The sequence below is a fragment of the Phaenicophaeus curvirostris genome, chromosome 26, assembly GCF_032191515.1.
Source record: "Phaenicophaeus curvirostris isolate KB17595 chromosome 26, BPBGC_Pcur_1.0, whole genome shotgun sequence".
Taxonomy (NCBI): Eukaryota; Metazoa; Chordata; class Aves; order Cuculiformes; family Cuculidae; genus Phaenicophaeus; species Phaenicophaeus curvirostris.
The window spans coordinates 2,214,843-2,242,667 of record NC_091417.1 but is presented as its reverse complement, the minus strand read 5'-3'; the positions used below and the strand labels follow the sequence as shown (position 1 = coordinate 2,242,667).

General features: G+C 60.6%; 1 protein-coding gene across 2 annotated transcripts; it reads right to left on the bottom strand.

Annotated features, from left to right (window-relative positions):
• Positions 1 to 166: 166 nt before the first annotated feature.
• On the bottom strand, positions 167 to 20,521 carry MED24 (mediator complex subunit 24). Of its 2 annotated transcripts, none has more exons than XM_069876952.1 (26): positions 20,466 to 20,521; positions 19,624 to 19,762; positions 16,742 to 16,824; positions 16,275 to 16,313; positions 14,756 to 14,829; positions 13,420 to 13,643; positions 12,729 to 12,840; positions 12,115 to 12,265; positions 11,766 to 11,879; positions 11,063 to 11,110; positions 10,547 to 10,632; positions 10,078 to 10,164; positions 9,652 to 9,763; positions 8,912 to 9,054; positions 8,117 to 8,154; positions 7,368 to 7,450; positions 5,685 to 5,863; positions 5,460 to 5,559; positions 5,034 to 5,209; positions 4,695 to 4,959; positions 3,995 to 4,176; positions 3,767 to 3,860; positions 3,335 to 3,434; positions 1,320 to 1,397; positions 663 to 811; positions 167 to 524 (listed from the first exon to the last, which is right to left on the bottom strand). In XM_069876952.1, exons 2-26 carry the CDS (start codon positions 19,751 to 19,753, stop codon positions 408 to 410), a joined length of 2,964 nt encoding a protein of 987 aa, XP_069733053.1. In that variant the 5' UTR covers positions 19,754 to 19,762; positions 20,466 to 20,521; the 3' UTR covers positions 167 to 407. The 2 variants fall into 2 exon arrangements, with proteins under 2 accessions (XP_069733053.1, XP_069733055.1); XM_069876954.1 differs by having other exon boundaries at positions 10,547 to 10,629; positions 20,466 to 20,520.
• Between the last annotated feature and the right edge of the window lie 7,304 nt (positions 20,522 to 27,825).

The following is a 27,825-nucleotide window of genomic DNA, read 5'->3' as shown; positions in this document are numbered from 1 at the left end:
CACGACTTCTCTGAGGTCAGGGCACGAGGGTTAGGGACAGAGCGGGTGCAATTTCCCTCCCCTGCCCACCACAGGGCTTGGCCACTTCTCTCCCATCGCCCTCCACCAGGGAGTTCACCGTGGGGAGCCCCAGGGCCCAGGAAACCAAGCAGAACTGAGGCAAAGCCTGGTTCTACAAAAGGAATGAATTCTAGAAAAAAGGCAGAGGGGTTTGTCTTGGTCTCCGAAAGCCCATCGCAAGGCAGCAAGGGAGTCAAACGGGGAGAAGCAGCCCCTGGGCAGGGCCAGGCCGAGCCCGTGGTGGCAGAGAGGCTGTTTCAGGCATCCCAGTCCCAGCCCAGTTCTCAGAGATGTCCTAGCAGCTGCCCGGCCACCCTCTCCTGCACGGCAGAAGGGAGCCGCCCCACTCACAGCGCAGCGATGGCCTTGGCAGCAACGCGGCGGCCCAGGGGCAGGCTGAGATCCGTGATGGCAAGGACAATTTTGGGACTGGACATGGTGGACACTTTGACCAGCTCCGAAACCTGTTTGGAGAGAGGAGAAACATAGCTGACTCACAACAGCACCAGAGACACGAGAGCCAGGCAGCTGGACTCCCCTGGTCATGGGGCCAGCATCCCACAGCACCCTGTGACCAGGGAGAAGGTCTCTGTGGGACTCACCATGGAGAAGGGCATGAACTGGAGGATGCTGTTGTGGCTTCCCTGTTCCAAGCAGTCCACACACTCCTCCATGAACCACTGGACAAACTGGGTGTGGGTGCCAGCTGTCTTGGCCCCCAGGATGGAAGACATCAGCAGGAAGAGGTTTGCTGGGGAGACATCAACCACCAGGCTAGTTCACAGGGGCTGGAAGTGGCCCAAGCCTTCCACACAGGGAGCAGGTCCCCACGAGTATCTCAGCGTGGTTGGATCCAACCCCACCGCTGCTGCACATCCCCACGAGGATCCAGCCTCCCCATTCCAGAGAGACCTTAAAGGAGCTTCCAGGACTGAAAGGGGCTCCAGGAAAGCTGGGGAGGGGCTCTTGATCAGGGAGGGCTGGGATAGGGCAAGGGGGAGTGATTTCAAGCTGAAAGAGGGGAGATTGAGATGAGATCTTAGGGAGAAATGTTCTCCTGTGAGGGTGGGGAGGCCCTGGCCCAGGTTGCCCAGAGCAGTGGTGGCTGCCCCATCCCTGGAGGGGTTCAAGGCCAGGTTGGATGGGGCTTGGAGCAACTGGATCCAGTGGGAGGTGCCCCTGCCCATGGCAGGGGTGGGACTGGATGGGCTTCGAGATCTTTTCCAACCCAAACTGTTCCATGATTCTATGATTATTACCTAGCACCCTCTTCAGCGGGTCCCTCATGCTGACGGCATGAAGCTGGGAGGCAGAGAGCGAGCTGCTCATGGAGCGATCTGTTAGGGAGGAGAACATGTGTCAGAATCAAAGAACTGTTTGTGTTGGAAGGGACCTCAAAGTCCGTCCAGTTCCAACCCCCTGCCACAGGCAGGGACACCTCCCACTAGACCAGGCCCCCCAAGGCCCCATCCAACCTTGAACACTTCCAGTGTGGAGGCATCCACAACTTCCCTGGGCTGGGGAGAAGGCTGGAACAGCCTCTTGGCCCTCTCCTCAGCCACACCAACTTGCTCACCCTGGCCAGCTCCAGCCATTCAAGCTTGGCTGTCAGGAAGGGCTTTGTTTTGAGCTACTCCATGGATCAAGAGAGGTTTGGACCACGGTCCTTAGCCCCGTCCCCACTAACCGAGCATAGTCTGTGCTGCTTGGACACAACAGAGACATGGAAAAGGCAGACGGTCTCTGCCCGGTCCCCATCCCTCTTCACCAGGGTGCAGGCAGCCCCAGCAGCAGCACAAGCCCCACATACCCCAGGGGTGAGGGAGCACAGCGCACGCTGCCACTGCTTCTCTTGGGGTGTGACACTTGGCTCTTGCACAAGCTGGATTCATTTCAAGTCTGACCAAGTTCAATAGCATCTCCAAAGGGGGTGAGCGTGAGCGAGAGCGTGAGTGTGCCTCCCTGCTGCTCCCTACTGGGTCTGAATTGCAGCGGTGACTCGTCCCTGACGCTCCGCGAGGGCACGAGAAATGTAACGCAATGTCACGATCGGCAGAGGAGAAGAACAGCGCGCTACGCATCCTGAGCACACTGCCTGCAGCACAGCCGGCTGGGCGGAGTGAGCCAGATGTTCAACAGCTGCACAGCAGCACTCAAATCTCACTCTCGAGGTACATTGCGCTACCAGAGGCGTGTCCAGCAGACCAGCACCAAGGGGATTTATCTGACTCAAGCTATTAATCTGGGTGCTCCTGAGAGAGAAGAACCGGGTCGTCTCTGGTCCAACAGGACAGCAGCCTCCCAGGAAGGTTCTCGTGCAGATCCACAGCGACTGCCAAACCCAGAAGGACCCACCTTGTGCTGCTCCAAGGATGCTCACCCAAAAAAGAAAGCCCTCCCACACTTTTCTCATGGAATCACATGAGTTACGTGGCCGCTGCAGGAAGCGGCGTTTCCACATCACTGCAGCAAAGAGCCCAAAAAAAAGTCCTGAATGTCACTGGAAAGAGGTGGAAATGCCTCAAAAGTTAAAAAAAGATAATGAAATAAACGGAAACCCCCATATTTCGACAGTAATGAAACCAACAAAAACCACAGGTTGATGGATGGGTTGGAAACTAATACATAAGGGGTAATTTAGGAGAAAAGCATCAGGAGAAACAATGACCTAGGAAGAGCCTGACTCACTGCCCAGGAGTCCAGACAATGTATGTGGGGGCCGTGACAGCACCCTGCCACGGCTCGGGGGCACGGCTACCCCCGGCACGTCCTGCCAGAGCTGTCGCAACCGGCAGCACCGCGCTGCGGGGACACAGAGACGTGACTGGAGGGACTCATCAGCTCCGCTCGCTGCCCTGTTAATAGCAGTGGAATTCCTGGATTTAGCCACAGACATGGGGAACGTCACCTCCTGCCACTCTTGCTGCAGCACATCAGCTCTCCGGTCCAACGAGGTTTAGCCAGAGGGTGATGGGGCTCCAAGAAAACCTCCTCGAGGCCCTTACGTGTGAGACACTGGCAACGTCACGGAGGAAAGGTATAACCTCATCCCTTCCTAAGTTGTTCTGATCAGAGAAATATAGCTCAAACTTTTCTAAGTGCAAAAGCTCCAGGGCGACCGAACAAAACACACTCAAGCACTCTAAGTCTTGATCTGGCCGGCTTAGGAAGAGAAGCCAATTGGTTTTGTGCCAATACACGTCTTCCACCCAGAAAGAAGCATCGAGGCAGGACGGTGCCTTCCCCAGGAGCCACCCTCCCTGCTCGCACTTACTGGGGCTGGAGAGGATGTTGGCGTCTTCCTCGTTGGAGCTCAGCAGGCGCATGAGCTTGGAGGGCTGCGCATCATCCAGCGGGAACAGGCTGATGTAGTCCTGGGGGAGCAGAGAGGTTGTTCAGCCCCACCAGCCCCTCTCTGAGGGGATCCCGCTCCTGATCCCCCACACTGGGCTCTTTACAGCCCCACGGCCCAGGACCATGAACTCTGTTCACTCAGAGCATCTCAGCTCATATGAACCATCTCACTCCAATCCCTTCTCCAGAAAAAAGAAGGGAAACACCCATATTTCAAGATCAAAGGACTTCAGGAAACCCATGCCGGGAGTCCAGTCTCAGCTATTCACTCCCCTTGTCACGGTCACCTCCTGCACTTGAACATGGAAGAGCCTCTCCAACCAAACCAAACCCTGCTCCATGTTGTACGCACCTCAATATCCTCACGGTGTCTCTTCTTCTGCCTGGCAGATACCTGGCTCTTGTGGTGGGAGGAGTAGGAGCTCAGAGCACACCAGACTGAGAGCCTGGGGACAGAGCAGGGACACTGTGCTGTGGCCAGAGGGGAAACTGGGCAGCTGCAACCCCCATCCCAGCACAGAGCATCTTCCCAACCCCACCAGCCCCGAAGAAGAAGGTGCCTACATGTCCAGGGTCTTACTTGGCAAGGGCCTTTCCTGGTGGGTCCATGAGGGTGTGCCACTTGGAAGAGTCCGTGAGGAGGTTGGTCAGGATATGGCCCAGCAGAGTCAGTGTCAGCTGCTGCATGTCCAGGGAGAAGATGGCATAGAGCAGCTCCACGGCCCGCAGCGTGTGCTCCTTTCGTGTCTCCTTCAGCAGCTCCTGTAAGGCAGAGGGCAGGGCTGAAGAAGGCATAACAGCCAGCCCGGCCACTGCTGAGAGAGCTGGGTCTGGTCAGCCTGGAGAAGAGAAGGCTCCAGGGAGACCTTAGAGCAGCTTCCAGTACTGAAAGGGGCTCCAGGAAAGCTGGGGAGGGGCTCTTGATCAGGGAGGGCAGGGATAGAGTGAAGTGGAATGGTTTTCAGGTGAAAGAGGGGACATTGAGATGAAATCTTGGGAAGAAATGTTTTGTTAGGAGGGTGAGGAGGCCCTGGCCCAGGCTGCCCAGAGCAGTGGTGGCTGCCCCATCCCTGGAGGGGTTCAAGGCCAGGTTGGATGGGGCTTGGAGCAACTGGATCCAGTGGGGGATGTCCCTGCCCATGGCAGGGGTTGGAACCGGACAGGCTTTGAGGTCCAATCCAAACCATTCCAGGATTCTATGATTCCTGGGCGCCACGAGATGGACAAGACCTCCAGTCTTATCCTTGACAGCAAAGCCACCTCCCTCCTTCCCTCCGTACCTTGACCAGGTTGTTGCAGAACCAGTAGACACCCCCCATGTGCAGCAGCGTGTTGAAGATGTGGATAGAGCGGCTGTCGACCCAGCCCTTCTCCAGCACCTTGATGAACACACTCGTCAGCACCTCCTTGATGGGCTTCTTGGGGGGCAGCAGATTCCAGTAGGGAATGGTGTCCATGCCCGTGGAGGGGAACTTGATCTGCGTGGCCGTCTGCTGCAGGACGTCCACACACATGTGCTCCAGAATGGAGCTCATGATCACCACGCTGTGGCAGAGACAGACAGGGGTCACGCAGGGCCTGGGAAGTGGAAGGACACAGCACGGGGCACCGGAGCTCACCGTTCATTGTAGAACTGCAGCGTGTTCTCGCTGTACAGGGGAGTAGCCAGTTGCCGGATCATCTGCAGGGACTTCTCCCGCTCATCCAAGCCCAGCATGCGGACGTAGGCCACCAGCCAGGCCACCGCGCACACTGCCATGCTGCACACCTTCCCCTTGATGTTGTCTGTGATTTTCTACAGGAGGAAATGGGAGAGGAGATGGACCACAAGCTTCATGTCAGCATCACCTCCTAGAGCTGTGTGCCCAAGCTATGGTCTTCACGCTCTTCTTTCATCCATGGGGTGAACTTGCCACCAACCAGGCCACCAACGGGGCCACCAAAGGGGCTGGAGTCACATCAGCTCTGCACTCAAGTCACGGAAGAGGTAACGAACTCTGCAGCATTCAGGGCTCTGCCCCACACCATCCTCCCACCAGGTTCACCTGGATCGACTCAAAGGTGAGAACGCTGTTCTCCCAGGCGTTGAGGATCTCCAGGATGGCAGCCGAGATGCTCAGACACGCTTCGTGCCACTTCATCTGCCTGCCAGGAAAGAGAGAGGTGTTCAGGCTCATTTGGAGCAGCCACAGGGCCAGGGAAGACAGGATGGGTGCTTCCATCTCGCTCTGCTCCGGCTTGGAGTGAGGGCACGTGGGCTGAGCTCTTACACCAGCTTCATTTCGGAGGAGTTGTTGAGGAGAGCAACCAGGGACTCCACCTTGGTGGAGTCGGGGCGGAAGCAGGGGTGGTCGGGGTTGAGGATCTTCCCCTCCTCGGGCATGCAGGTCAGCATCCAAGTCTCAAAGAAGGGCACCTCGCCCGCCGGGCTCGACTCCGACAGGATCACCTGGAAAGAAAACAGTCCAGGGTCTGCCAGGGGGTCTGCATCCCACAGGGACCCTGCTGGGGACACCCACCCCCGGCTGGGACCCCTCTGGGGTCTGACCCCCACCCTGGGCTGGGACCCCCAGCCTGAGGAGCTGATGGACAGGGGAGCAGCGCCGCCGTGTGGCCGGCACCCAGAGGCACTGGTCAGCCCCCAGTAAGGAGTCAGTCGAGCCCCCAGTAAGGAGTCAGTCGAGCCCCCAGTAAAGCCCCCAGTAAAGCACCAGTCAGGCCACAAGTAAGGCCCCCAGTAAGGCGCCAGTCAGGCCCCCAGTCAAGCTATCAGTAAGGCACTGGTCAGGCCCCAGCCAACTCCCAGCAAGGCACCAGTTAGCTGCCAGTGAGACCCCCAGCCAGGCCCTGGTTTCCACGCTGGGGGCTGTGGTACCCCCCTTCTACCCAAGGGCTCCCCAGGGACCTCAGCCCCCAGCGCAGCACCCCAGTGCTTCCCTCGGGGACGTGCCAAGCCAGGCCCCGTCCCAAGGGGCTGCGAGGGTGGTAGCGGGGTCACCAAATCTAGCCAGAAAGTGTCACTTGTCCCCTGCCCCCCCCAGGCTGTGCTCAGGCTCCCCAGCACCACGGCTGCCCCACGGCTCCAGGAGGTCGGGGCGCACAGCGCAGCTGGCAGCCAGCTGGGAGAGCTCCTTGGAGGGGACGGGAGGTGGGAATCCTGCGCACCGCTTCCTCCCTCCAGCTCGCCATCACCCAAGGGACACTATTTTTGTCAAAAAGAAGAAAAAAAATCCAAATGTTTTGCACATCTGTTGAGCAGCAGCTGGCCAGGAAAATCACTCGGGGCTGGGGGATGAGATCTCACCAGACAGCCCCGTGCACGTCCGCTCTGAGCTGCATCCAGCCAGGACCTCCCTGCTCCCCAGGGCCGGCCGGGCAGCCCCCCTTCCACCCATCTTCTGCTCCCTCTCCCCTTCCCGGTGTTTTGTTATCGTTTCGGTATCGTTTCACCTCCCAAACCAGGCAGATGTTGAAACCTGGAAAGTTTTCATGCAACCAAAGCGCTGCTTCCTGAGCAGGGCTGCAAGTTCCTCCTCTCTCTGGGGAAGGGAGGATGTTCAGCCTGGCTGCATCCCCCTCACCATCAGCCAGCACCAAAGTAGATGGGAAAAGCTGGGAAAAGTCCTTGGTGAAATCAGAGCCAGCTCAGAGAGGGTGCGGAGGCAGCATTCCCACCCAAACTATGGGACAAAGAGCACGACCAAAGCCCACGGGAAGGCTGCAGCCATCCCTGCTCCATCAGCTGGCACAGATGGATCCTGCAGGCTTGGATTTCCACCTGCGTCAGGTGAAAGGCACCCGGCGCTGGATCCCAGGCTGAAGGGAGAGTGACAGTGACGATGGTGGCAGTGGCCCACTAGAGGAGGCTGGCAGGCTGCGCTCGCAAGCTCAGAGTTCCCAACCCTGCCTCCGTGAGTGGGAATGCGGATGCTTCCCCCGAGCTGGATGCTCACCTCCGAACCGTAGGTCTGGGCCACGTGGCACAGCATGAGGAAAGAGATGTCGAAGAGCAAGGCCCGGACCGAGGCTCCTTTGGCTGAGGGAGGAGAAACAAAGACCTTGAGGATCTCCAGCCTCAGCACAAGGAGCCAGGCGGGAGCCCTGTGAGCTCAGGGGTCAGGACCCTGCTTCCCCCGGCAGCTTTTCTAACCCCTAAGCGTTTGTGTGTGAACAAGGGCTCCAGCGGATGCGCCGAGCGCCTCCCTTCACCCCATCTGCCTCTGCTTGAGCCCCCAGAGCATCTTTGGCCTCGGTCTCCCCCCCGCACCGTGGAAGGTCAGAGCACTCGGTGTGTTTCATCACTCGCGAATGCAGTCAGAGTCCTTATCTCGGGCTCTGTGCTGACACATCATCCCTTCCAGGGAGGGACCCGGGGCAGCGCTGACCCTACAGAGCCTCACACGCCAGGGAGAAGCACCTCTGCCCCACAAGCAGGGCAAAGCCCACATTTGGGATGGACACACGTGTGCCACGCGTGAGGGCAGCGGGTCCCTGGGAGCACAGATCCCTGCTGGCACCCAGCCACGGGCTCCCGTGTTGGGATCCCTGCCCGGAGCCTCCAGCCGGGCCCGGCACAGCTCGGCGCTCCCTGGCGCCGGAGTCAGTCTCGGTTTAATCCAGTCGGGCCCCACAGTGTCCCAGTACGTGGCAGATGGGGGAGAACAGCTTGAACCACCCCACACACAGACACACATGCACTTACAGCTTTCTCCGCTGATGTCCTTCGTGAATTCATTAAGCCTAGAGGAGACAGAGAAGCAGTTATCATTACATTAATGAGGCCTCTCCCCATCCCTGAGCCAGGCAGGGGCTGAACCTCTCCTGCACCCTATCCCAGCACCCAGTTCTGTGTGGAGGAGCGGGGTAGGCAGAGATCGAAGCTGGGTAGGGTTCGAAGCTGGGCACAGCGCTGCAGACACCCTCCAGCATGAAAAGGACGAGCTGCCTCCTCCCTCTGCTCCCCTGCAGGAAAACAGGTCCAGCAATGCTGCTTTTCCCCACACCCAGCCTGCCATTTGAACACATCCTCTCTCAGGAGCCGGCTGTGTGGGGATTTCAGAGCACAGCCCCCTAGGTACCGCAGCAGCACGAACCCCCAAACAGAGCGAGGATGGTGGAGCCCTGCATCCAGCCAGGCTGGTGTGGCTCGAGCTGCCCCTGCCCTCCCTGCTGAAGCACATCACGGCCCTCCACGTGTGCCAGCGTGTGTGCTCTGACCAGGGAAAGAGCGACCGAAGGCACACGCCAAGCGAGCACCCTGGATCTGAGGTTGTGCCACCGCTTTCAATTCTCTTAACACACTTAAGCCAACCTGACTTTGATTCTCTGCCCTGTTCAAGCAGATGCAAAGGAGATGGGGGCTGTGGAACGCAGTCTCCCCGAGATCCCAGCCCTCCCCAGGGCTGCAGACACTGGGTCAGAGGCACATCCAGCTCCACCTCAGGGAGAGCTTGGGGGATCACCCCAGCCTCGCCGGTCACCAGTGCTGGACACTCACTTGATGAACTTCTGAGCAAAGGATTTCAGCTTGCCCGTCGCTGCCGCCGCTGCCAATAACAAGTCTAGGCTCTTCCCAGACAGCATGTGTCCCAAGACCCCCAGCAAGCCTTCGGGGGACTTGGAGTGATCCGCATCCATGGTCTACAAAAAGAAACAGAGGACAGAGAAGTCACAGGGGATGTGTGCTACAGAGCAGCAGCAAAACTCCAGCCACGGGGGCAGAGCTGATCAGCTGGCAGAGGTGTTCGGTGAGGGCTCAGCAAGCTGGGACCCACAGGGCTCAGGGTGTGGGGATGGAGCCACCCGTGCCCCAGACATCAGAACCATAGTGCACCGGGGCAGCACGACTGGCAGCAAAACACCCTCTTATGCTCAGCAGCAGCGAGGCAACCACAGTGACACAGGGACAGAGAGGAGTCCCCAGGGGCCAGGGGAGACACACGGGGAAGCAGCTGAAAGCAGGATGGGCAGAGCTGGCTGGGCTCAGGCTGCTTGAAGTGACAAGAAAGTGCTGCCTGTCAGCTCCTCCGGACTCCTGAGGAGATAGAGGGGAGCTCCCGGTCTCTACGGCAGAGCAGTAAGGCTGGGAGCGATTCCTCCGTTCCTCCACCCCAGCACGGGTCGAGGGGGATCAGGCGCCTCTCAGTCATCTCGGCTGCCTGGTGAGATGGGTGCTGCTGGAAACAGGCTCTGGGGCTGAGACCAGCTTGTCCTGCACGGATGCAGGAGTGGACTCACCTTCAGGATGTTGGTGACAGTTGGCTCAGCCCTGAGTATAAGCCTGGGGTTTGGCTGGATGTTGGCGTTCTCTGCCGACTTCAAGTGCGGAGCGTGTTCTCTGTCTGCCGTCCTGGGGGATCCACAAAAAAAGGCCAGTGAGCAGGAATCCATCACCCTGTTTTCACTCCTCCCTACGCTCAGCCACCTCCCACCCACCTCCACCACCAGCTTCCCCCAAGGGAAGGCCATCACCTCAGGCCACCACCAGCTGCCACTTCCGAGAGGACAGACTTTGTACTCAACCCATCACTGAAAGCAAAGCCTCGTCCCTCCAGGCCATGGTGTCCCAGCTGCAGGACAGCCAGCGGCATCACATCTGGTCCCTCCACAAGGAGGACAGCAAGATGAGGTGCTCCAACTCCACCTGACTTGAGAGGGCAGTACCTTTTGGTGATCAGGTTGTCCATGTTGGCCTCTGAAAGCAGCCCCTGCTTGCTGCACTCCTGCAGGAGCAGACTCATGCAGTTACAGCTGAAAGAAAGAGGAGAGTGCAAGCCTGAGGGACAGCACTCCTGCTGCCCCAGGCAGTGTCACAGAGCAGGGGGCCTCCTGGGTTGCCCTCCTGGCCTTGCTCCCACCCCTCTGAGGACCCTGCATGGCCAAGAGCAGTTCCAGATACCTCATGGTGCCACCAACACTGTCAAGACACTCACTGCCTTGATCATTTGGCAGTGCCAGGTCCTCAGGAAGAAGGAATTGGATCAGAAACTCAAAAAGCTCCCCTCTCCGTGGGGAGCTGTGGTAGGGGGTGCTGGGGCAGCTCCTAGCAAGGCTTTTTGAGTTTCTGACCTGCCACAACCACTGGCTGCAGGCTCAGGGCTGCAGGTCAGCCCCAGACGCGACAAGCACTCACTTGCATCGCTGATCAGCTTTGTTGAGCAGAGGCGTCAGCTTCAGCAGGAACTCGAAGGCACAGTTCACGTCCTCGGTGAAGTCCTGCTGCACACAGGACCGAGCACTCAGCTCAGAGCACTCCGAACACAGGCCCATATTACCCTCCCTCACAACCTTGTTCGTTAGGGAAAGGCTGTTGGGACTTAGACCGTTTCCTAGCCCAGTCAACCCCACGCAGCTCTGCTCTGGCTCCAGCACCATCGCAACAAACACAGCTCACTTGCACTCACAGAATCATGGAATGGTTTGGCTTGGAAAGGACCTCAAAGTCTGTCAGTTCCAACCCCTGCCCACACCTCCCCCTGGATCCAGTTGCTCCAAGCCCCATCCAACCTGGCCTTGAACCCCTCCAGGGATGGGGCAGCCACCCCTGCTCTGGGCAGCCTCGGCCAGGGCCTCCCCACCCTCACAGGAAAACGTTTCTTCCTAATATCCACATAACAAACAGCTCCAAACAACTGCCCTTGAGACTTACCTTCTCCCCTTGGTGATAGTTCTTGAGCTTAACCAGGACCTGGGGGATCTGAAAGACACCAGGCATGGATGTGAAGGACCGAGGCACACATTCTACACCCAGGACCTCCCAGCAACACAGGCCTAGGGAAAACACATCTGCAAGCAGCTGCTCTCCCAGCCTCAGAGCATTTCTGGAGCAGCCTGTGCACCCAGGGGACTTTGTGCCCCTGCCTTCCCTCTGTGGGGTCCATTATGGGGAGCCACAGGGCATGGTCACCTCCCAGGAGGGCACTGAGGCTGCAGAGGAGCCCAGCACAGGGCAGAGCGTGCATCAGGCCCAAAATCACACACAAATCCCTTGTCTGGTATGAAGGAAGGAGGTGAACAGGCTGCTCCGAGGCTGCCTATCGCTGGGCTGTGGGAACGCAGGCCCCAAGGCTGCCGTGGCATCCTTCAAAGGCCATGGTTTCCCCCCACAACATCCCAGCTAGGCCACTCTGCAAAATAAAGTGGGAATGGGCTGAAAACAGGTCCTGGACAGCAAAGTTGATGGTCAGTAAGTTGGAAGAGCGCTGCTGCAGGTTCAGCTGTGGCACAGGGGACGCTGTAGGAGAGAAGAACTAACAGCGCTGCCAGGTTCAGCGCTCAGCAGGGGCTGGGAGTGCAGGGAAAAAGCAGCGGTAGGCTTGGAGCACTGTACTCATGGCACGGCTGGGTCTTACCTTCAGGAAGGTGAAGGCTGTCCACTTCAGCTCCTCCGTGCCTTCTGGGGACTCAATGAGGCCCACAAAACAGGCCTTCCAGATCTCCAGCATGAAGAGCGGCGTGGGGATGCGCTGCAGGGCACACAGACAAAAATCCTCAGTGCTGGAAAGGCAATAAAGCACCTCCCCCAACTACAGGCAAACCCCGAACCCCCTGCGAAGGTGTTGATGGGCTCACACTGCTCCCTGCAGTTGTGCCCATATCCTTGGAACAGCACAAGGATGTTCTCAGCAGAGCTGCAAGTGAGGCCCTGGTCCCACAGCCCCAGGCCACCCCAAGCAGAAGAACAAGATGTCACTCGTGTACCTGCATCCTCTTCACCATCATCAGCTGCTCCACCAGCGGCTGGATCTCACCCGTGAGGTTCATGGTCCCCTCCAGCAGCACCACAGCGTGTACAGTGGGGAAGCCGGTCTTGTTCAGCTGCTCGGAGCGGACCGAGAGCATGGTGGGGATGCTGGGTGGGAGATGACAGCACAGGGTCACAGGGGCCTTACAGGGATGGATCCCTGCTCCCCCTGCCCACCTGCCATTCCTGGCTTTTGCCATTCTGCATCTTTCTGGGCCAGGACAGCTTGTAGCTCCTGCAGCAGAACCTTTGGGCACAGCCAAGCCTGCTTGTCACAGCCCTGGGAGCAGCTCCGGGGGGATCAAGAGCAGGGAGAGCAGCTCTGGTGTGGCCAGAGCAGCTATGGGTTGGCTCCAGGGCCACCAGAGGAGCAGCCCCTGGAGCAGACTCCTTTGCAGCAAGTCACCACTAGCCCTGTCCCCTCTCCTGCATCAGGGCAAGGCTCCAAGCCGGGAAGGGACAGGACAGCAGGGAGCCAGCCTTGGGGGGAGGCAAGAGGTTCTCAGCCCTCAGAGCTGGACTCAGACCCATTTCACCCTCTGAGCCCCGAGAACCAGCAGCGCACAGCTACCTCTTGATGACGGAGACGCAGTTGTCAGCCTGGCTTCGCAGCGCGGAGTTGCTGAGGCTGTTGAGGTTCTCCCCCAGCTCGACGAGGGCCTGCTCCACAGTGTTCCAGGAGGCTGGGGACAGAGAGCAGGCGTTCAGTGGTGGGGGCAGTGACACACCGAGAAGCTGGGCAAGCTGGCTCCAAGGCCCACGGCAGCACAGAGGGCTTGCCAAGGCTGGGACTCCCTGACGGGCTCTGTGGTGAGTAGAAGTCAGCACATCTCCGCAAGCCCAAATAAAGGGTCTGCCTGCCACCCAGCAGCTCCTGCTCTGGGTTCAGCCCCACACAGCAGACACTGATGCAGGCACTGTCCGAAGGTGCAGGGTGTATCCAGGCATGCTGGAGGAGAACAAGACCCGCCACGTGCCCAGGAACAGCTCACGCAGCCTTCACATTAATTCTGCTCCTCTTCCAAGGGCAGCATGGAGGGGAGGGGGCAGAGGGTGGCACAGAGCCAGGGAGGAGACAGTTATAGCAACAGGGCTGGAAGATGGATGAGCTTGGAGCCGCAGGAACACTGCGGCAGGAGCTGGGCAGGGGGAAGGGAGAGGTGGCAACGACATCTCCCCAGGGCTAGAAGCAGCTTAGGAGAAGCCCTGGGAGCAGCCACGGGGAGAACATGCCATGGGGCAAGGCAGGGGCAGTGACATACATATCTCCTCCAGCTTTGCGATGTGGATCAGGGCACGGTTCTTGGTGCTGCTGAGCATTTTCTCTAGCCGCTCCAGGCACATCTTCAGCTGGCTCTCAGCAGCCGCCTGCTCCAGCGTCTCCTTCACTTTCTCGGCGTAGAAGGCCGCGCAGCGCAGGAGCCAGTTGAGGGCACTCATCAACGCCCGGCAGAGGCCAATGCACTCCTCTGCGTTGCCGTGGCAGCTGGGAAGCAGAGAGAAACGGGAACATATTTATGGTGGGCTGAGCTATTGCCCCTAGGGAAACTGAGGCACAGAAACAGGGCAGCTTGGGGATCCAAACCCATATCCCACACTCCCAGCTCCATGTGCCCTCCAGCTCCCAGCTCCTCAGCTGCAGCTCCCAACCTGCTCAGCTCACGAGCATCCCCGCTGTGCCAGGGGTAATAAAGTCTCCCCAGTGCAGACTCCTCTCTGGCCACTCTACTGCAGGGAAACTTTCCAAGCCTTTAATGAAATTATCTTGCTAAGAGAGGCTCAGCATCGATCAATGTGCTGCGAGAGGTGAACGTTTTCCCCTCCTTATGCACAAATCATCGTGGGGCCAGAAGTTTTGATCAAATTAAGCAGAGGATCAGATTAGGCAGGGACTGGATTAAGCGGCGGGCTCTGCAGTTGGCCAGCAACAGCTCCTTGTCAACATCTGTGACTGATGCATATTCATTGCTGCTGCTGCTTCATTTCATGTCATTGAAAAGCTGCTATCTTCCGCCTTCCTCCTCCTCTCACTGCCCCCCGCCACATGCTCTCTGCTCCAGCCTCCCAGAATTGCCTCTCAGGGGTTAACAGGAAGATTTCCAAGCTTTCTAAATAACTTTTTGTGGCCTGAATTGTCTGGACTCCCCCGGGTCCTGCAACACCAGCGGAAGAGCATGAAGCAAAACAAGGCGGCTGTCTGGGGCAGTGCAGGCAGGACCGCGAGCACTGGCGGATGGGGACACCGGAGCCAGAGCCTTGCGAAGCTGCAGAGGCCACACAGGAGAAATGGAAAGCTCTAAGGGGACAGATACCCTCAGGCCACAGGGTTTACACCCACCTCTACCCATCTGAGCCCAGTGGAGATGTTTATCCCACTATAGGTGGGTTTCTTGAGCTTCCCACAAAGCTGGTGGGTTTTTGATGCCGCTCTGCCTGTGCTGGCACCGGTGTGGCACCCCAGGCTGGGGCAGCTGGAGGGTGGCAGCAACTCAGAGCTGGAGGGGGAACCTGCCTCCCCCTGCCAGGGTGAGCATCCCGAGCTCAGCCAGGCTCCACCAGCTCCCAGCGCAGCCCAGGGCTGGAAGGGCCACACCGTACCTGAGGCGGTCGCAGAACATGTCCATGATCTCCAGCAGCGACTGGACGCACAAGTCCCGGGAGAAGTCATCAAACTAGAGCGGGAGAAGAAGGAAGGATTTCAGATCGGGGCTGCCAGGCTCCAGCAGCTCTGAAAACAAACACAAACCCTTCCTCCACGGGCTGGGCCGGGCGCTGCCGCCCGCAGGACGCTCGCCCTGGCAGCTGCCCAGCAGCCACTCGAGTGAGAACTAGGTCAGGGCTGTCTGACGGCTGGGTCGTGCCCTCCCAGGGTCACGGGAGGCAACTGGGCCACGGCAGCGGGGCTAAGCCTGAGTTTTCTCAGCAGCCTCTCCAAGACGGAGGCTGGAAGCCTGAGCTCTGCTCCCCCACCGGCCGCCTTGCCGCGGCGGTGGCTCAGCGCCAGCCCCCGTGCCCACCCCCAGCTCGGCAAAGCTGGCAGCGTGTGCCAACAGCCCGGCTGGCCGCAGGGCCGGGAGGACAGTGAGCAGCACAAGCGCAGCTCCCCAGCTCCTCACGGAGCAGATGGGGCCACCCCGCCGGGCCGGAGCTAGCCCGCAGGTCTGCTCTGGGCCCACGCTGATCTGAAGGAGGAAGATTCGGCTGTCAAGGTCAACTCTCTGCCATCCCTTCCAGAACAAGCAGCAACTCGCAACAGCGATGAGCCTGTGCCATTCGGAGCAGATCTGTCACTACACTGGGTGGCAGCCGGCCGTGTGCTGGCTCTCCCTTCCCCTGGGAGCGCATCCACCAGCCCAGATCGGTGCTGAGCCCTCCGAAGGGGTCTCCATCTCGCTTTGCGGCACAGCTCTAAGCTCAACCTCAAAACAACGCTGGCATCACGTGCCTACCAGCACCTTTCTCCTGTCCTACAGGGTGGTAGGAGGAAAGAAATTCTCCCCCCTTAAATTATTCTTCCAGCTGGTGCCCAGGGAGGGCGAGGGGCAGACGGAGCCTGCAAGGGGCGATCGCTCCTGGCAGAGCAGCCCCAAACACGGAGCAGAGGCAGCCGCAGAGGGCTCGTCCTCAAGGGGACACTGAGCACCCACGGGAAGGGGTCCAGCAACCGTTGCGGGTGGCCGCAAGCGCGTGGCTTGGGTGGCGGCAGCACCATGAGCAGCGCTGCTTTTCCACCACCAGCTCGGGATCCCCACTGTGCTGCCAGCGCCGCCGGCTGCAGAGGGATGTGGTTTGCGGCAACCGAGGCGTGGTTTGCACGTGGGGCGCTGTGGGAAAGGAGCCTGCCAGACCCCACACGACGGAGGGACGAGGCTTTCGCACCCACGGTTGTCCCCGAAAGCAGAGCGGGACTCGCCAAGCGCAGCGGCAGCCTGTCCCCAGCGGGACACGGAGGGAGCCAGGCTCTAATCTGTGTTGTCTGACCGCTGCTGACTCAGCAGAGGATGTCGTTTTCCACTTGACCTATATTTGGTGAGAGTTGTGGGGAGGGAAATGGATACGAGGGCCACAGGAAAAGAGGAAAAAAAAACCAAAACAGCAGCCCCTGGCAGAGCCATACCTTGCTGATGGCCGTCAGGACCGTGGAATAAGACACCATCTACAAACAAAAAACACAAAACCAAAACCAAGCCGGTGTAGCAGCGTGGTAGCAGGAGGCGTTTGCCAGCGCGGCGCTGGTTGCTGAGGAACGGCAAGGTCAGGGCACGGCCCCGCTGCCTGTCACCGCAGACGGGGCTGGGGCACCGACCCGGCACAAATGCGAACGGACGTTTTTAGGTGATTGCTGGTTCGTTTCGCTTCAACTTTAGACGATATGAAATGCGCTGAGCTTACAGCATGCGCGGGAGCTCTCGGAGGACAAGGATTTCCACCCGGCGTGCAGCCAGGCGATGGGTAGAGGCTATTTACGGAAACATCCCTGCCTCGGGCACACGCTGAGCCCCCTGCCACCCACCCAAGCCCACGGGAGGTGCGGATGGGAGACTGGGGGTGTCTGCACCCAGCAGCACCTGGGAGCGTCGTTACCTGGGAGCTGATAGCGTATTTCAGGTAGGACAAGATGAGTGGGTTCGGCGATGGCCCGATCATGGCCTGCTCCAGAAGAGCCTCTGCAAACAAAGGAGAGGGACCAGGAGATCAGCGCGTACACAGAGTGGGGATGCTCAGACAAACACACGCTCTGCCCTCATCCCACAGGAAAGGTGGCAAAGACAAATGGTGCCGACAGTGCTTCCCTGAAATGAATTGAATCCCCCAACTTTCTGATCTCTGATGGCAAATGCTGGTAAATAATTCAGGCTGCGCAAGCAGCCTCCTGTTAATTCAGTTCTCTCCAGGCACCCTGGCCCCAAAACCAGCACCGGCTGCTCTCCAAACACATTCCCTTCCCTCCCATGTCCTGCCCAGGAGGTTTGTGTATCCTCCACCGAGTGACTTTCGCTCAACACCTGGGGCTGAACTCCAGGCAGACAGCCCCTCTCAGCTGGGCCCAGCCCTGCATGTCTGGCCCTCCCTGCCGCCGGCTGCTTGCCAGCGCCGGCCCGTGGATGCTGGAGGGGCTCTGCCCGTCCTATCTGCTCACTCAAGCCTTTAATTGACCATTTGAACTATGGCAAAGCGCAGGAACCACCTCCCGCAAGCAGGCCCCGGGCTGCAGCATGGGCTCTAAGTAGGTCAAAGCACCCAGATGCAAGAGGGGGCAGCAGCCGTTTGGAAAGTTGGCGCCCCAAAGACAAGGAGGAGCAGCAGCCGCTGTCGGATCCTGACTGTAGGGGCAGGAGATTCCCTGGGCCTGACTCGAAGGCTGAGATCTCAGCCAAAAGCATCTCAGCTCGAGGACAGAAGGTTAATGGCAGCCTTCCCCTCCCCATCTAGTCAGGGAGTGTCAACACGAGCCAGCCACACGCTGTTACCCACTGCAGACGTGTCAGCATAGATTTGCTGGGCACCGCCGTGATCCTGGCAGCTCGTGCCAGCTTTTCCTCCTTTGTAGTTGAAGTCTGAAAGGAATGAGCTTGGGAAAGGACGGCTCTAGGGCTGCAGTGGGAGGCAGTGGGTGTCAGAGCCATCAGGGCCTTAAGAACAGCCTTCCTGTGTCCCCAGGACGACGTCAGCAGCCAGCACCAGGAGCTCCTCTGGCAGTGGGGAGAAAGGGACACAGCTCCTTCCCTGTCCTTGCAGAGGGGCTGCCCTCTAATGAAGCCCAGGCTAACAAATATTTACTCCTGACACTAGGAGGTGGCCAGGAGAAACCTGTTCCTACAGAAATCATGGAGGCGATTATCTCCAATCCAGCCTTTGAGGGCAGAAAGCTACCACCCTGCTTTTGGGGATAGGCAGATGGGCCCCAAAGCCTTCCTGCCTCAGCGAGTGAAGCAAGAGCCGGTCCTGTTGGGCTGGGAACGAGCACCGAGGAGCCCCAGGACCAGCTGGCCAGCAGCTGGACTGGCCCTCGAGCCAACCACCTCCCACAGCTCCCACTGCTGCGCTGGCAGCCCCCGCTCCTCCCGCCGTGCCAGCCCTCCAGAGCGAATCCGGCTGCCCCACAGCCACAGCCAGGCCCCACAGCTCCAGCTCAGCTCCTCCAGCCCCACATCGTCACGAGGCTGAGCACACCCAGGCACTGACCCCAGCGTGGGCTGAGGCGGGAGAGAAACAAACCCAGCACGAGGAGCTCAGCTGTGAGGATGTGGTTTAACACACTCTCTTTATCAAGGAGTGCAGGGATAGGGCAAGGAGGAATGATTTTAAGCTGAAAGAGGAGACTGAGATGAGATCCTAGAAAGAAATGTTTTCCTGTGAGGGCAGTGAGGCCCTGGCCCAGGTTGCCCAGAGCAGTGGTGGCTGCTCCATCCCTGGAGGGGTTCAAGGCCAGGCTGGATGGGGCTTGGAGCAACCAGATCCAGTGGGAAGGGGTTAGAACTGGATGGACTTTGAGGTCCCTTCCAACCCAAACCATTCTATGATTCTGTTCTATTATTCTATGACAAAATTTACCATTACAATGCACTGCCAAAAAAAAAACACTGGTAGGATGGAGGGAGGAAAAGAAACCCCACTGCTGCCCACACCAGGGCTCTTTCCTTTTCAGTCTCCCGGTGCAGCGATCCCGGGGTAGCACTTTGTTTACCCAGGGCTTGCAAACAGGCGCTTGCTGCACAGGAGAGAAAAAAAAAAACAAACCTAGCAACAAGTTTCTATAATTGGCATAAAAGCCTGGCAAATCTTTAAACCATGGAGCTCAGCGGGTACCAGCTTTTGGCAGGATTTGTGTCAAATGCCCTTGAAGAGGGATGGGAAAAGAAACCCTCCTAAGTGGGGGTGGGAAACGGCCTTCAGAGCAGCACCTGGCTCCTTTGAAGAGCTTTTCCCTCTCTTGATGATGGAGAAGGGGGTTGTTAACCCCTCATCGCAGGGGAAACTGAGGCAGGTGTGGGGATGGGGTGGTGTGATCCCAGAGCTGTGGCACATGTCGCTGGAACAAGCAGCAACCGCAGGCTGAGCTTTAGGCCAGCTTAACTGCAGGTCTCAGCCTCCAAGCTAGACAAGAGGACCACTTGGAAAGCCCCATCCACCCCGTTCCTGCAGAAGCACAGAATGAGCTGAGTTGGAAAGGACCCACAAGACTCATCAAGTCCAACTCCTGTCCCTGTACAGGACACCCCAACATTTACACGGTGTGTCTGAGGGTGTTGGCCAAACACTTTCTGAATATCATCAGGTTTGGCGCCGTGAGTGCTTCCCTGAGGAGCTGTTCCAGTGCTCCACCACCCACTGGGTGAAGAATCTTTTCCTAATATCCAACCTAACCCTCCCCTGGTATCTTCCTGCCACTCCCTCAGGTCCTGCTCTGGGCCCCTGCTCTGCCCCCATCCCCCCAGAGCTCCCCCAGCCCCAAAGCCCCGGACCTGCCAAGTTGAGGATGTCCCAGGTGGCTCCACGGGGGAAGAACCGCTTCATGTTTATGGCCCACTGGTAGTCGCTCCATCGCTCCTTCCAGGCCTGCAGGATGGCCTGCTTCAGGTTCACCACCTTCATGGCTGCGCCCTGCGGAGGGAAGGCAGCAGGGTAGGGCTGACGGGACTTTGGGGAGGGGGAGAAAGGGTCCCTGATCCCCAAATAGCCCAGGGAAAGAGGGAAGGGACGGATGGGAAGGGATGAGGGGAAGGGATGAGGGGAAGGGGTGAGGGGAAGGGGTGAAGGAAATGGGGAAGGAGCAAATGAAAAGGGAAGACCCTGGATCAGGCTGGGAGAGTTGGGGTTGTTCAGCCTGGAGAAGAAAAGGATCCAGGGAGACCTTAGAGCAGCTTCCAGGACTGAAAGGGGCTGCAGGAAAGCTGGGGAGGGGCTCTTGATCAGGGAGGGCAGAGATAGGGGAAGCAGGAAATGATTTTAAGCTGAGATAGAGGAGATTGAGATGAGACATTAGGCAGAAATGTTTCCCTGTGAGGGTGGGGAGGCCCTGGCCCAGGTTGCCCAGAGCAGTGGTGGCTGCCCCATCCCTGGAGGGGTTCAAGGCCAGGTTGGATGGGGCTTGGAGCCCCTGATCCAGTGGGAGGTGTCCCTGCCCAGGGCAGGGCTGGGACTGGGTGGGCTTTGAGGTCCCTTCCCACCCCTCGTTTCCACGACGGGCAGCGCGAAGCTGGCGGAAGGGGAAGCAGGGGGCGGGGGACGGGGCTGCCCTCAGGGAGAAGAGGGGGTCCAAGTCTCCTCCTGCCCCTCCGGCCCCGGGATCCCCGCCGCCCCTCACCTGGCCCGGCCGGGCCTCACCGCGCTCAGGGCCCGCTCAGCGCCATGGCGGCCCCGGCCCCGCCGCGCGCGCTCATTGGGCGGCGGCCGCGGGGCATGACGGGAGTTGTAGTTCCGACCCGGGCGGGCGAGTGAGGCGTCGCGGCCCTGGGGCATGCCGGGAGTTGGAGTTCGGACTGCGCGGGGCATGCCGGGAGTTGTAGTTCCGAGGGGGTGGAGGCGATGGGAGCAAAGACATGGGGGTGCAAAGACATGGGGGTGCAAAGACATGGGGGTGCAGACATGGTGCATGCAAAGGCAGGAGGGGCAAAGGAATGGGTGTGCAAAGGCGTGGGAGCACAAACATGATGCGTGCAAAGGCAGGAGGGGCAAAGGAATGGGTGTGCAAAGGCGTGGGTGCACAAATATGGTGCGTGCAAAGGTGTGGGTGCACAGATATGGTGTGTGCAAACGCGTGGGTGCACAAATATGGTGCGTGCAAAAGCGGGAGGGGCAAAAGAATCGGTGTGCAAAGGCGTGGGAGCACAAACATGGTGTGTGCAAAGATATAGGGGTGCAAAGGCATGGGTGCACAAATATGAGGGGTGCAAAGGGTGGGTGTGCAAACACACGGCTGTGCAAGCATGGAGGTGCACACATGTGGTGTGTTCAAAGCAAGGGGCGTGGGAAGGCAAGCACAGAGTGTGCGAAGACGTGAGGGTGCAAACGCGGTGTGTGCAAAGGCGTGGGCGTGCAAATGCATCCGTGTGCAAGCACACAGGTGTGCAAAGGCGGGGATGTGCACGCGTGTGAGCAATGATTCACGTCCAGGCACGTGTGTGCAAACACAGGCACGCGTGGGGCGTGCGGAGCCCACGGGGGAGCAGAGCCCTACGCGTGTAGGAGCGTGTCCGTGCACACGCGTGTGCATGCACGTGTGCCAGCTCCCGTGGGGCTGGGCTGCTCCCCCCACCCTGTGCGGTACCCGCGGCTAAGAATATCCCCAGTGGCTGCATCCAGCCGTCACCATGGCAACCGGGGATGGGGAGCGGGGATGGGGGGGGGCAGCCCCCCATCACCCCCCTCCAGCCCCAGGCAAGGGAGCCCCACGGGGGTCAGGAGGCCTTTGCACACGTCATGGTTGTGAACCCAGCCCTTTGCACCCCCATCCCTTTGCACCCCATCCCTTTGCACTTCAATCCCTTTGCACCCCCATCGGTTTGCACCCCATCGCTTTGCACCCCCATCTCTTTGCACCCCATCTCTTTGCACCTCCATCCCTTTGCACCCCATCTCTTTGCACCCCCATCTCTTTGCACCCCCATCCCTTTGCACCTCCATCTCTTTGCACCCCATCTCTTTGCACCTCCATCCCTTTGCACCCCATCTCATTGCACCTCCATCTCTTTGCACCCCCATCTCTTTGCACCCCATCTCTTTGCACCTCCATCTCTTTGCACCCCATCTCTTTGCACCTCCATCTCTTTGCACCCCCATCTCTTTGCACCCCATCTCTTTGCACCCCCATCTCTTTGCACCCCGTCCCTTTGCACCCCATCTCTTTGCACCCCCATCTCTTTGCACCCCCATCTCTTTGCACCCCTGTCCCTTTGCACCCCATCCCTTTGCACCCCCATCCCTTTGCACCCTCATCCCTTTGCACCCCATCCCTTTTCCCCATCTCTTTGCACCCCATCTCTTTGCACCTCTATCTCTTTGCACCCCATCCCTTTGCACCCCATCCCTTTGCACCCCCATCTCTTTGCACCTCCATCTCTTTGCACCCCCATCCCTTTGCACCCCATCTCTTTGCCCCCCATCCCTTTGCCCCCCTCCTTTGCACACCCCACATTTGCACGCCCCCCCCATTTGCCTGGGGTGCTGCTATGGGGTGGGGGCACCCGCAGCCCCCCCGTGCTCCCATCTCCACTCATGGGGGGGGGGTCTCTGAGCCCCCCCCCGTCTGCCCCTGTGAATCATTCATGGGGCTTGGGCGCTGCAAATCCCCCTGTGCCGGGGCTGGATTACGAGGGCGAGGGGCCCCAGGGTGGGGGGGGTGGGGGGGGCTGGCCATGCAGAGGGATTTTTTTCCGATGGGGGGGGGGTTTCCTGCTCCCACAGCTGGATGGGGGGGAACTGGGGAGCATGGGGGGCAAGAGGAGCCCCCATGGATCCCCCCACTTTGGCAAAGCTGGGGGGTCCTGGCCATGCAGAGGGATTTTTTCCCATGGGGGGGGATCCTGGCCATGCAGAGGGATTTTTTTCCCATGGGGGGGGTGTCCTGCTCCCTACAGCTGGATGGGGGGCAACTTGAAAGCATGGGGGGCAAGGTGGGCTCAGGGGAGCCCCCATAGACACCCCCCCCCCTTTGGCAATTCCCACCCCCCCAAAGCAGCCTCTGAGCCCGAGGGGGGGGGCAGGGGGGGCTGTGGGATGCTCTTGGGGCCCCGTTCTTGGCAGGGCGCCCCAAGCCCAGCTGCCTGCAGCCCCGCAGCCAAGGGGGGGCCCGGAAGGGGATGGGGGCAAGCGGGGGCCAGCATTGAGGGGGGGGACACACACACACATGACATGACACCTTCCCACGGGGGGGTGAACCCGAGCAGCTGGGACCCCCCCCAGTGTTCATCCCTGCTGGGGAGGGGGGGGGTCATGGCTGGTTCTCACCCCCCCTGCATCTGTGTTTGGTGGCGTGGGAAGGGGTTGATTGCTGGGGGGGGGGGGTCCTGGGGGAGGGGAGCACAGCCTTGGGGGGTGGGGGGCACAACCCTGGGGGGGGGGCACAGACTGGGGAGGGTCACAGGGTCTTGGGAGGGTGGAAATACAGCCGGGGGGGGGGCACAGATTCTTGGAGGGGGGGGGACACACACAACCTGGAGGGGGCACTGAATCTTGGAGGGGGGGACACGGCCTGGAGGGGTCACAGGGTCTTGAAGGGGGGAGCAGCCTTGGGGGGGGCACAGAGTCTTGGGGGGGGGGATACAGCTTGGGGTGGGCACAGATTGGGGGGGGGGACACACAACCTACAGGGGGCACTGAGTCTTGGAGGGGGGGACACACAGCCTGGGAGGGTCACAGAGCCCTTGGGGGGGGAACACAACATGGAGGAGTCACAGGGACTTGTGAGGGGGGGACACAGCCTGGAGGGGTCACAGGGTCTTGGGGGGGGACACACAGCGGGGGGGGGGGGCATAGAGTTTTGGGGGGGGGGACGACACATCCTGGAGGGGTCACAGGGTCTTGGGGGGGGGGGACACACAGCCTGGGAGGGGGCACAGAGTCTTTGGGGGGGGACACACAACCTGGAGGGGGTGCAGAGTCTTTGGGGGGGGGGACAGACAACCTGGAGGGGGCACAGAGTCTTTGGGGGGGGGGGACACAGAGCTTGGAGGGGGGGCACAGAGTCTTTGGGGGGGGATCCAGGTTGGGGTAAGGGGGACACTGCCTTGGGGGGGGGTGCACAGCCTTGGGGGGGGGGACACAGCCTTGGGGGGGGGGACACACAGCCTTGGGGGGGGGACACCCCCATGCAGCCCCCCCAGCCTGTGACAGGTGCTCCCCCACGGGTGCCTCCAGAGATGGGGATGCAGCAGCAGCGTCACCCCCCTTTCCTGGGGGGGCCCTGGGGGGTGGGGGGGGGCCCTGCTGCCAGGCCCAGGCTATATTTAGCCGCTCGGTGCCGCAAAGCAGTGGGATGAATTTTAATGAGCTCGTTCCACCCGACTGCATCGCACCCCGAGAGCAGCAACCCCCCCCAGAGCCCCCAGAGACACCCCCCCCCCCCCCAGCTCAGGGAGGGTGGGGGGTGGAGGGGTCCCCACTTTGCCTGGGGGGGGGGGGGAACAGGGGGGTCTGGGGGTGGTGTTGGGGTAAATGATGGGTTCAAGGTTGCCCCGCGAATCCTGGGTTCGGTTTTGGGAAGGATATTGAGGGGCTGGAGGGCGCCCCGAGAAGGGGAAGGGGCTGGAGAACAAGGGTTCTGAGAGGAGGCTGAGGGATCATGGCGGGGTTAGAGGAGGCTGAGGCCTCGTCATGGTCTCCGTTTTCTGGAAAGGAGGGTGGGATGAGGCGGGTGTTGGTCTCTTCTCCCAAGAAACAAGGGGTAGGATGAGAGGAAAAGGCCTCAAGTTGCGCCAGGGCAGGTTCAGATTGGACATCAGGAAATATTTCTTCACCAAAAGGCTTCTCCGGCCCTGGCAGAGGCTGCCCAGGGGGGTGGTGGAGTCCCTGTCCCTCGAGGGGTTTAAAAGATGGGGAGATGAGGTGCTCGGGGATGGTTTAGTGGTGGATGGCTACGGTTGGACTCATTATCTCAAAGGTCTTTTCCAATCAAAGGACTCTGCGAGGATGGTTTGGGGACCTGGATCCCAAGTCCTGATCAGGGCTGGGGGCTTTGGGGGTGACCCAAGACTTGGATCTTGACCCGGGGGCTCAAGAACTGGAGGTGGGACTCGGATCCCAAGACAGGAGTGGGGCTGGGGGCTCAGGGAGGGCTGGGATTTGGGGGAGGGATCCCCGAGATCTTGGCTTGAACCCCTTGGAAGGGGGATTGAACCCATCGAGAGGGGTATTAAGGGCCCTGGAGGGGTTTAAAAGCCAGGCAGATGAGGTGCTCAAGGATCTGGTGTAGTAGAGGACACGGACGGTTGGATTGGATGATCTCAAAGGTCTTTCAACAAAACGATTTGATGATTCCGTGATTGTGGGGTTGGCGGGTAGGACAAGCGCCCACCCCCACCCCACGGGGGACGCAGGCGAACCCCATCCCTGCCTCAGTTTCCCCTTCTGGATGGAGGCTGAGGGGTGGCCGTGGGGTGGGGGGATTTGGGGTCCCGGTGTTTGCGCCGAGGTGGCCGAGTCCAGCGGGTTGGGGGCAACCGAGCTCGGCCCAGCCTTATCGCGGGCAGCCGGCGTTGCAGGGCCGCGGCTGCAGACACGCCGTGTTTGCCGAGGATAAAGTGTACGGTACAAGCGGAGGCCAGGCTGGGGGGGCCACCACCCTGCCACGCTGGCGCCCCGGATGCCGTCACCCGCGGGGATGGGGGATCCGGGGTGCAGGGGGGGACCAGGAGGCCACAGGGATCACAGGGAGCACAGGGACCAAGGGGGCCGTGGGGGTCAGGGGGGGCGTGGGTCCATGGGGCCACGAGTGTGGGACCCCCCGCCCTGGGGTGGAGGCTGGGGTCACTCTGGGCACCACGGAGCCATAGAGACCCCCATCCTCTGGGGACCCCCACCCCCTGGGCTCCCTCATCCACCCACCGCCTGGGGGATCCCATCCTCTGGGGACCCTCATCCCACAGGTACCACTCTGCCACTGGTGACCCCAACCCCTGGGGGACCCCATTCTCAGGGGGACCCCACCCCTGAGTGCCCCCATCCCCTTGGTGCCCCCATCCCCTGGATATCTCATCCCTGAGGACACCCATTCTTTGGGGACCCCATTCCTGCGGGAGACTCACCCCTTGGGGACCCCCCCAACTGCTGGGGACCTCATCCCTGGGGACCCCCACTCACTTGGTGCCTCCATCCCCTTGAGACCCTCGTCTCCTGGGGACCCCAACCCCCTTGGTGCCCCCATCCCCTGGGGACCTCATCCATGGAGACCCCATTCCTGGGTGCCCCCATCCCCTTGAGACCCCCATCTCCTGGGGACCCCCATCCCCTTGGTGCCCCCACTCCTGGGGAACCCCCAACCTTTGGGGACCTCATCCATGGAGATTTTATCCCTGGGGACCCCCACCCCCTTGGCACCCCCATCCCTTGAGGACACCCCTCCCCCCAGTGGAGACCCCGCAACCGCTGGGGACCTCCTCCCTGGGGACCCCCATCCCCTGGGTGGCCCCCTCTTTCCGTTCTCCCCCCTCCCCTGGAAACCTTCACCCCTTGGGGACCCCCATCCTCCTCCTCCCCTCGTCCCCTGGGTCCCCTCATCGCAGCCCAGGGAGGGAGGGGGTGTCACAGGTTGGGGGACCCAGAAGGAGCCCACTGGGGTCCCAGGGCTGAGCTGCGGTGCCCTGGGCAGGAAGGGGGGGGGACAAAGCAACGGGGGGGGGGGCACACAGCAGCATCCCTTTAAGCCCAGGCATGATGGGATGTGTAGTGCGGGGGGGGGGGGGGGGGGGGAGTTGGGCGCAGGGGCTGCTGGGAAGGAGGTGGGGTGGGCTTTTTAGGGTGCTGGTGGGGAGGACGGGACCCCCAATCCCTTCCCCAGCGAGCCCCACTGTGAACTCTGCCACCTCCAGCCCCACATCTCCAGCCAGGGTGCGGGGCCGGCTGGGCACCCCCCGGGTTTGGTGTGCCACCCCCCCCACCATGGGCATCATCTCCAACCCCCATGGGCACCATTTCCAGCTCTCCATAGGCATCATCTCCATCCCACCATGGGCACCATTTCCAGCTCTCCATGGGCATCATCTCCAACCCCCATGGGCACCATTTCCAGCTCTCCATGGGCATCATCTCCATCCCACCATGGGCACCATTTCCAGCTCTCCATGGGCATCATCTCCATCCCACCATGGGCACCATTTCCAGCTCTCCGTGGGCATCATCTCCAGCTCCCCACAAGTAGCATCTCCACCCCACCATGGGCACCATCTCCAGCTCCCATGGGCACCATCTCCACTCCACCATGGGCACTGTCCCCAGCTCCCCGCAAGCATCATTTCCACCCCACCACGAGCACTGTCCCCAGCTCTCCATGGGCATCATCTCCAACTCTCCACGGGCACCGTCTCCAGCTCCGCACAGGCATCATCTCCACCCCACCATGGGCATCATCTCCAACCCACCATGGGCACCATCCCCAGCTCCTGTGGGCATTGTCCCCAACCGCTGTGGTCACCCCCTTGTCCCTGTCCCAGCCTACCTGCGCCCACCATCCCCAGTTCCATCTCCACCATCCCAAGGGCACCATCCCTGAGGCCTCTGTGGGCCCCGGCCCCCCATATCGTTCCCAGTGTGTCCCCCCACTCCGTGTCCCCCCTCCACCCCTCCCGATGGGTGTCCCCGCGTGTCCCCCCATGCTCCCCTCCCCCGTGTCCCCCACATCCCCTGATCCCTGCGATTGGCGATGGCTCCCCACATGTCCCCCTCCCGGTCCCCCCAGTGCCCCCCTCCCTGGCCCCATGTCCCCCTCATGTCCCCCGGTCCCCTGGATGGGCAATGGCTCCCTCTGTGTCCCCCCAGTGCCCCTCCAGTGACCCCCCCGTGTCCCCCTGGCCCCTCCTGTCGCCCCAGTGCCTCCTCCAGTGCCCCCCCGTGTCCCCATGTCCCCGCGATGGGCAATGGCTCCCCCCATGCCACCCCCCCCCCCCAGCCATTCCTGGTGTGTCCCCCCATTTGTCCCCCCGGTCCCCTGTGTCCCCCCCCTCCGTGTTCCC

Excerpts from the sequence above, each read along its gene's own strand:
- MED24 (XM_069876952.1), bottom strand. The coding sequence starts at position 19,753 with ATGAAGGTGGTGAACCTGAAGCAGGCCATCCTGCAGGCCTGGAAGGAG. Across the intron at positions 5,210-5,459 it reads TCACCTTTGAGTCGATCCAG|AAAATCACAGACAACATCAA; the intron begins GTGAACCTGGTG and ends TTCCTCCTGTAG. Across the intron at positions 3,435-3,766 it reads GACACCGTGAGGATATTGAG|GACTACATCAGCCTGTTCCC; the intron begins GTGCGTACAACA and ends CTGCTCCCCCAG.